The sequence below is a fragment of the Xenopus laevis genome, chromosome 1L, assembly GCF_017654675.1.
Source record: "Xenopus laevis strain J_2021 chromosome 1L, Xenopus_laevis_v10.1, whole genome shotgun sequence".
Lineage (NCBI taxonomy): Eukaryota > Metazoa > Chordata > Amphibia > Anura > Pipidae > Xenopus > Xenopus laevis.
In genome coordinates this window covers 159001234-159010533 of record NC_054371.1, presented here as the reverse complement: position 1 = coordinate 159010533, position 9300 = coordinate 159001234, and the positions used below count along the sequence as shown (strand labels likewise).

Genomic DNA, 9300 nt, shown 5'->3' with positions numbered 1-9300 from the left:
GCACCGTGGGCGGGGCCTAACTTGGCTCAGCAAACCAATCTCAGGTTGTGATGCAGAGTGGCGAGAGCAGGAGGAGGAAATACTGACTATGGCCTGTTGCCGGCTTTTGGTACAAAGAGCTTTGCGAGCAGTTTCTGCTGGGAGGCGACTGCATAGTGAAAAGTGTACGGAGGGACGGTGAGTACAGAGAGTCACGGGGTCCGCCGCCTAGTGGACAACTGTACCCACACTGTTATACAGTCCTCCGACGTTATAAAGAGCTTTTTCTTATAAAAACTGGTGGTAAATTCCAGTGACTGTATGTGTATTAAGGCCTATGACACACAGGACTTGGAGCTGTATAGAATAGGTTCGCGGGGAGGGTATTAAAAATTAGCCACATGGAAATCACAGGGGGTTTCTTTTTAATTGCAGCTGATCTATTTTATTGAAGAAATAGGACGTTATGTAATAAAGCACTACGTTTGCCCAGGAACAGTAACCCATAGCAACCAATTAACTGGTATCATTTACTGGTCACCTGTTTAAAAGCAAACATTTTATTGGTTGCCATAGGTTACTACTCCTGGGCAAATTAAGTGCCTTATAATACATTTTGGGGGATATACTCTATTATTTGCGCTACTGATCTTGTATGGCTTAAAGGGCACCTATCACTTGAAATTTGCTTCCCCTAGCGGAGTGTGTGGAACACAGTGAAGCCTTGCAGAGCCCACACACATCTGGTAGGGGAAACAATAGTATTTTTGAAGAAATGCTTGTAGTAAGCATTCAGGCACATGTCCTGGAAGGGAACACACACATACACACATGTATCTAATGAGTGAGTCACCCAAATCTGTCTGACATTTGTCTGATGTAAGATCTGTCAATGAATGTGTTTACCCTCCTATGTCTCCAGCATGCCCATCCTGAGCGAGCCAGGGCACTCCTTCATTATGCACATGCGTGTGCCCCAACATGAAAAAAAACAAATTCAAAATATGGGGATGTAGGTATCAGCACTGGCCTAGCCACACACCAGCAATGTACTCGTCAAACAAATGGAGAGCCAATAGCTTTGTCATACAGAAAAATGTGGCGATTCCAACATTATTACTTTATTATCACTGAGGAAGGGACGTGTGGTCCCAAATCTTTTGATCTTGTGTGAAGTTTCTTGAGCACCATGTTATAAAGTTGGGATCACCTTGTTTTTCTGCCTCACAAAGGTATTGGATTTCCATTTGTCTTATGTGCCCCAATAAGGACACTTGTACTGGAAACAACCACCCAGTGTGGAGGCAAGAGCACTTGCTAAGGGCAGTGTCTTACAAAAATATTTTTGTATCCCCATTGAGTGTGGGGTCTGGCTGCACCCCTGGTACCGTCTTGAAGGCATAGGTGTCCTGTAAGACTAAAGTTCACAGGTCTCAGCAAGCAGCTGTTGGTGAGGGTATGCCTGCAAAGCTTTTGGCACATGATCTGTGACCTTTCCTGTGGGAAAATGCATAGCCAATTCATTGAATTAATAAACAAAGAGGTCTGTTTACATAACTTGTCTATAGCATGGCCACCTTTTCCAGAAAAAAATACCAGCTTTCCTATGTGTGCTATATTTCCTCCTGATTTGGCTGGTGAATTAAACGACTTCTCTGAATCAAAGCTCAAGTTAAACTTATTGGGGTTTCTTGGCCTTCAAGCTTGTTACACAGACTTCCTTTACCTGGCATATTAAAGATGATAAAAAAACACTTGTGCAACATTGAATATATTTAAAATAAAACAACATAAGTGTTATGGGGCATTAAATCCAAAGAATTCAGTAATCTTTTTTTCTTCTTTTTTTTTTTTAAGCATCCAAGATGGACCAAAGACGACAAAGGTTCCAAAGATCTATACAAAAACAGGAGACAAAGGTTTGTGAAGTGGTTTAACATGGATGTAGTGGCATCTGCCCCTAATTCTGAAACATTGAGTCAGGCAGTGCAGTAACCTCTTCAATTCTATTTCAGGTTTCTCCAGTACATACACTGGAGAGAGGAGGCCCAAAGATGATCTGCTGTTTAAAGCACTGGGAGATACAGATGAACTAAGCTCAGCTATAGGGTAATTATATTCTGTATAAAAAACACACTATTATAAAGGCTACTATAACCTAAAGTTTACCAGTTATGCTTAACATGGGGGAGTATGTATTTGAACATGGACTTGTGGTTATTGTCTATACTGGCTGAGAAAACTACAGCTATGAGAAAAGCCATTACTCCAGTGACATCACATGCCTGTGGACACAATATGAGACCTAACTGATATGAGAAGGAGCTTGTGACCAGCCTACCAGTAAAGCCATAGATGGGCTGATATAAGCGGCTGCCTCGGCCCCTCCATACTGAGTCAGCAGCTTATTGGCCTGTGTATAAAAGCCTCCTGATGGCCTGCTTGACCAAAATGTGCTCAACTGGATTCACCAGAATCCTAAAACAAATCCTCATCACAGGCAGAATAAATGACGGAGCACATGCAATGTGAACAACAAATATTTTGCATTTTGTAGGGTTTGGATTCAGTTCAGCCAGGCTCTTTGATTCAGCCGAACCCTGCTGAAAAAGGTTCTGATTTATCTGAATCCTGAACCAAATCCTGAATTCGTGCATCCCTAATTGATACCTGGTAAAATATCCGGTTTGCAATTCCAACTAGGTAAGGGGCACATCATTGGACAGGCAGGAATTGTGTGATTATGTGAATCTTACCTAACTCTTGTATTGAATATAGTAGATGCTATTGCAGGTTTTAATTATATAGGTACTGTATATCTGCACATAAAATCACACAAATTCTGTGCTTCCACTTGTAACCTCAGGAGAATGAACCTAAAGGACAATCAATTGTCAAAATACCTGATCACTTTCTCTTTTTATAGGCTTGCAAGAGAATTCAGTCTAGAGGCCAATCACGTATTTGTGTCTGAACTTGAAAAGGTAATTGCTTTAAATCACAGAAATGTTGACTTTTAAAACTGTTGATGTAATGTAATTTCTGAGATCTAAATTGCAGGATCAGTGATAATGTGCATTTTCAGTTACCATTCAGTTTTCAGTATTCTCAGCCAAATTAAGGATAAACACCATCTTAGCTAAAGAAACATCAATATCTACCGTTACAGAGGATGAGCAGACAAACAAACCCTTCTTTCACAGTGTACAACCATTTACAAATAATAAAACCACCTATGAAACTTTCATCATCTAGCTACCCCAACTTTTAGTTTGTTGGTCAGAGAATCTTGCTCTCAATAGTGATGAGAGGTTATTATTGCTTCAACAATTATTTTTTGGCTAAGAAGCTCGTACAATTGCACTGGAAGCCATTTAGGACTCCAAAATCAGAGATTGGTAACAGTCTGTAAATAATTATGTGGTTCACATTAAGGCAGTTTAATGTAGTAGAATGTTGATTAAGTGCCTGGCTTCAGACAATACCCTTATGCAATAATGAATTATGCGCTGTATAATTAATTACCAAGCACAAAATGTTGTAGGTAGAAATTCAAAGGCATACCAGCCCTGTTATTCTGGTACAATACCATTCATTTTATTATTAACTGAATTGGGCTTAGTTTTGTGTGGAGTTGTAGCTTTCACAACACCCCACCCCCAATAACGGATACAGAGCTGAATCATCCTATTCCTACTAAAACTTAATGGCCTCTAGCCATATGCAATGCTGTGGATTTATGGATTCTTTCTGTTGCAAAAAGGTTCCCACATTAGAGCCTACTGTCAGATACTGGAACATGTTCCAATATACTATCCTTCAGCCTCAGTACCTTTTTAATGAGGCAATATCCCAGCAATAGACCTAATGTTTGAGTCAGCTGAGGTATCATACAGGTATTGGATCAATTATCCAGAATGTTTGGGGTTTTCCAGTTAAGGGTTTTTGTACTTTGAGTCACCATACACTTTAATAAAACCAATGGAACGGTTTTGCCACCAATATGGATTTATTCAGCCCAAGTACAAGTTTCTGTTGTATATTACAGTGAAAAAGGATAATAATTTAAAAAAAAATCACTATTTGCTTAAAATTGAGTCATTTAATATTATTCCTATAATTCAGAGATGTCTGCTTAAGAGTTCTCATACCTGTACTACGTCTTTAATTCAGGTTTTATATTGTTTGCAACAGATCCAGTGTATGCTGCAGGATGTTGGATCAAACATTGCAACTCCACTGTCTTCTGCTAGAGAAAGCCACAAAGGTATCCGCCTCATTATAGTGAAACGATATATATATATATATATATATATATATCTATATCTATATATCTATATAGATATATATATCTAGATAGATATATATATCTAGATATATCTATATAGATATATCTATATAGATATATATATATCTATAGATATATATATATATATATACACATACACACACACACACACACACACATACATTACAATGCAGACTAGCTTTTCAAACATTTGTTTTATTCAGAGATGCAGAGTAATGCAGTGATTAAATGTTTTTACATTAAAAATTTGTCCCCAATCAACACATGAAGGCACGTGTAAAGTCCACACCAAGATGCGATGTCTAGGGTTTTTTTTCTCTCTTTCCCAACAGTGAGAACATCATTCAGTGCAGAACCTGTTCGGGAGCTGGAGGAATGGATTGATAAATACTCCTCTCAACTACCTCCACTTACTAACTTTATTTTGCCTGTACGTATAGCATGCTACAAAACTTCAAAACTGTATTCATGTTTCCATTTAATGCTTTGTTGAAAATGTCATTCTAGTTGATCTCAATCAGTCTTAAGCTGGCCATAGATGTGCAGATTTTATTTTTTGTGCAACAAATGTTAGTTTCAGTCTAACCATTAACCATTATTACTATTAAAATAAGTAGGAAAAATAAATCAGACTATGTTCTGGCCATTATTTGACAGGAAGCAATTGAACAAAAGTTATGTCCCACAAATAGTAGTGACAGTCACCCACTGATAGTAGCTGATAAAAATCTTTTAACCTGTCCGATCGACTGAACAAACGATTGCCATTGTACAAAAAACACTCCACACATCGAAATTCATACAAAACTTTGTTTTCTACAACAATATCTTTGTGTCTATGGCCTGCTTTGGTCTCACTGTTTCTAAGATACAGTTTTACTACACTAAAATTAAAATGAGATGCATAATTAATTCTGAACTTAATCCATGTCCCCTGAGAAAAAGGCTTTAAACCCCTGTCCTGTTCAGTTTGGGTCCTAAAGTAGAAGATATACAAATAGTGTTGGTTTTGTAACACACAACACTTTTTTTTTTTTTTTTATTGAACTGCTTGTTCATCCTTGGATGTGTTGTGGTATACGCTGCATGTCAAACCGATCTATGATTGTATATCATGACTGATGAGTGTGAGATTTTATCTGGTTGCATGTGGCCTACATTTTCTTTAAAGAGTTTAAAAGTTATGGTGTAGTTTTTATTTTTAAATTACACTGATACTGCAAATAATTCATTCTGCCACATACAATGTTATTCCTGACCCAACAATTGTATATTTTTTTAGTTGTAATATTGGTGTGTAAGGCAGCCATCTCAGGTCATTTTGCCTGGTCATGTGCTTTCAGAAAGAGCCAGTGCTGCACTTTTGAACTGCTTTCTGACAGGCTATTGTTTCTCCTACTCAATGTAACTGGAGGAGTAGCAGTGGGACTTGGATTTTTGCTATTCTCAAATCTATCAGAGAGCTGTTATCTTGTGTCAGGGACCGGTTATCTTGTTACCTACTCCTTGTTCTGGTGATAGGCTGCTGGGGAAAAAAGAGGCGGGTGGCATCATTCCAACTTGCAGTAAAGAGTGACTGAAGTTTATCAGAACACAAGCCCCATGTCGGGTTTCAAAATTGACAAAAAAAATAGTTTGCTATTTTAGATTCAGTGTATGTAGATTCAAATTTCAGTGCCAAATTCTGCTGAAGCAGCACTATTAACTGATGGGTTTTGGGGAAAAAAACATTTTCCTGGGACAGAATCCCGTTAAGATTCTCTTGTATCCCACTGATTTTTCTTTGAAATGCCAGTATACTTACACTGTACCTGTTGTTAAATGCCCCCAATTTAACCCATTTAATAATTTTTTTGGATTCTGATTTTTTTTTTCCAGTCTGGAGGTAAAACCAGCGCTGCCCTTCATGTTGCCCGAGCAGTGTGTCGCAGAGCAGAAAGGAAGTAAGGATTTACAGTATATGTGTATATATCAAAGCATCGATTCCTGTTCGTGCCATGGTTATGGATGTTCTCATGGGTGATGGTCATCAGCCAATTTAAGCAAGGGCAAATTCCATTGTGAATTTCTCTATTGCAAAAGTAAAAGATTTTGGTAAAAAAAAAAAATCATGGGTTATGCACGGTCATCCGTTATGCAGACTGAAAGAGACAGAGCAGTGTAACCTTCTACTATTTCTTGTGGCTCATCTGTTCCTAAACCATTAACACAGGATTATTCTTAATTGCTGACAATAGTGTTGAAACTATATGCATATAGCATTGATCATGATGCCCTGTGAAAGGAGGGAGGAGCTGCTGTAAAATTCTATATACAGTCGCTATTTGTAGGATGGTGGGGGCTGGCTGGGCCTCTGATCTTGAAATGGCAGTGCCTATTTTGAATTTCAGTCTGGGCTATTCCAGAGTTGGATATATGCATGTTTATTATTTGACTCTTGTTTTGCAGAGTATTTAAAATCATACAGACGGGAGAGGCAGATGAAAATGTTGGAAAATACTTAAACAGGTAAAAGGGTTACATCCAAATAAAAAGTAAACTAGTAATAGTCTTTAGCTTTCATATACTGGATATGAATCCCCCAAAAACTGCCGCAGTGTGCCTAGTAATGAGATAGAACTACCCTTTTTGATGTATGCTCTGAGATGCAAATTACATTCAGGTACTTATTTTAGAGCAGCGATCCCCAACCAATGGCTCCTGAGCATTGTGTTGCTCACCAACCCCTTGGATGTTGCTCCCAGTGGCCTCAAAGCAGAAGTTTATTTTTGAATTCCTGGTTTGTGGCAAGTTTTGGTTGCATACAAAAAACAGTTGTACTGCCAAACAGAGCCTCCTGTAGGCAGCCAGTAAACGTAGGGGCTATTAATAGTCACAACCCCCAGGAACTTTTTGCATGCTTGTGTTGCTCTCCAAATTTTTTTTACATTTGAATGTGGCTCATGGGTAAAAAAGAAAAAATTCTTTCCACATATTAGATTAGATACACAGAGTAATGGGACAGAGCCATACAAAAAAAATTCCCAGAAAGTGTCTGTGGAGCCTATGTAGCGCTACACAATTTTACAGTATAGAACAGCACACACAGGGAGGACAAGCATTGTAATAACATGAGATTGTCTTGTGGTAAGAGACACAGTAGATAGTGGGTCGATACACTTTGAAAAGTTTTGATACTTGTCCTTTTAAGTGGCAATATTGGGTTAGATAATCATACCCTTGAGGGGTTGAATACTGTCTGCTTGCCTAATGTTGGACAGTACTTGCATATAATATCTAAGAAATGCTATATCATTTGTAATCTATTTATCCCTGTTTCAGGCTAAGCGATTGTCTGTTCACATTAGCGAGATATGCCGCACAAGCAGAAGGCAGGAAAGAGACAGTCTATACACGAACACCCTGAAGCTTCCATACCTGTTGTGTAACATCTTCAGGTGCAAATAGCATTGTATTTCAATATTCCATCTGGCAGCTAAAAGTCTGTCTGAGTTTGCCGTATGGACAGCGAGATTGGTACTGATTTGGACTCCCACATCCAAGACCTGCATAACTTATTCTCCACAAGAGAATTCAATGTGCGTGTGACAATGTGACAGCAAATAAAGAAGCAATCATTTTATCTTGTTTAAGTGAATTTGTCACAGAAAAGTAGAAGCTTGTTTGACATTGGGCATCTGGGGCCGAAACATACTGTAGTACCGTATATTTTACTAGGCCTTAATATACCTCTCAGAAGTTCATGTTGATCTAGTTCAGTTCACTGCATGAGGTTAGCTTTTGCTGCCCCAGTGATTTTAAGTGTTTCTTGCCCTTGTATCTGGCATTTGCACCTGTAAGATGATAAACTGGGGCTGGGAGCCCAATTAACCCTGACCTGTCTGTGGCTTCTGCTGTATGACCACCTACCTTTATAATGGACCAACAAATGCATAGGAGGTATGGGCCTCCAGACTTTGACTGTACATTGGCCTTCAGGTGTCGGCAATTCAAAGTGATTTGGTACCGCACTTGATAGCTGGAGGCCCATTCACTATCAAAAAAATGAAAGGCAAAGGTACAATAGCCAGTTCCACAAGCAGTCAAAGTACAAGAGACCCATGCAAAGTCACAAAGGAGCCAAAAACCCAGGCAGAGTAAGGCTTGCGAAAACCAGGAATGCATGCAATCTTGTCCTGCTTGTAATGGAGGTCCAGCACAGTCACATTGTATAGTCTGATATGGTAATATCCAGAGGTCTGTGTACAAAGTCTCCAACTTTAGTCAGTCTGACTGTTGTAATCCCCTCACTGTACATATGCCTCCAACTATAAGCAATTGTGTGGAGCTTTGGATTTAAGCTATCTTAATGGGAATCTGATTTTTATGGTGTACTTTTTATTTCTAAATTACACTGCATATAATTCACTCTACCATATAAAATTTTATTCCTGAGCTAACATGTATTTTGTTTTCACTTGTTTAGTTGTAATATTGGTGTGTAGGCAGTCATCTCAAATCACTGTGCCTGATCATGTGCTTTCAGAAAAAGAGCTAGCACTTAATGATGGAACTGCTTTCAGATAAGCTATTGATTCTCCAAGGCCACACTTGCCTCACGAGGAAACTTCGGAAAATGAATCACCGTGTGTGATTAGAGCCAGCGATTTTTCATTTTAGCCAGCGCAGAGTGAGGGAAGGCGTTTGGGGAGATTGGTCGCCGCAAAGACATCACCAGGCGACTAAATCTCCCCAAAACGCCCAATGTTACTGGAGGAGTTGTGGTGGGGCTTGGGTGTTTTATTATTGCATGCTATTCTATATCTAGCGCTAGGTGGGGGCATGAGAGCATTTTTAGCAATTCAGTTGTTAGGGAGCTGTTATCTGTTTACCTTCCCATTGTTGTGTCGATGGGCTGCTGGGGGGGGGGGGTGATATCACTCCAATTTGCAGTGTAGCAAGGAGTGACTAAAGTTTCAGAGCACATGACTCAGGGCAGCTGGGAAACTAAGAACATCTAGACTGGTCAAGAT

General features: G+C 39.2%; 1 protein-coding gene across 1 annotated transcript; it reads left to right on the top strand.

The window, feature by feature from the left end:
- The first annotated feature begins 3 nt into the window (after window positions 1-3).
- mmab.L (metabolism of cobalamin associated B L homeolog) lies at window positions 4-7910 on the top strand. Its single transcript, NM_001096295.1, is given in 9 exon segments — window positions 4-177; window positions 1837-1898; window positions 1995-2088; window positions 2906-2963; window positions 4174-4246; window positions 4621-4718; window positions 6167-6231; window positions 6737-6796; window positions 7610-7910. Coding segments are annotated over 9 exon segments (684 nt in total). The 5' UTR covers window positions 4-88; the 3' UTR covers window positions 7695-7910.
- Window positions 7911-9300: the final 1390 nt, after the last annotated feature.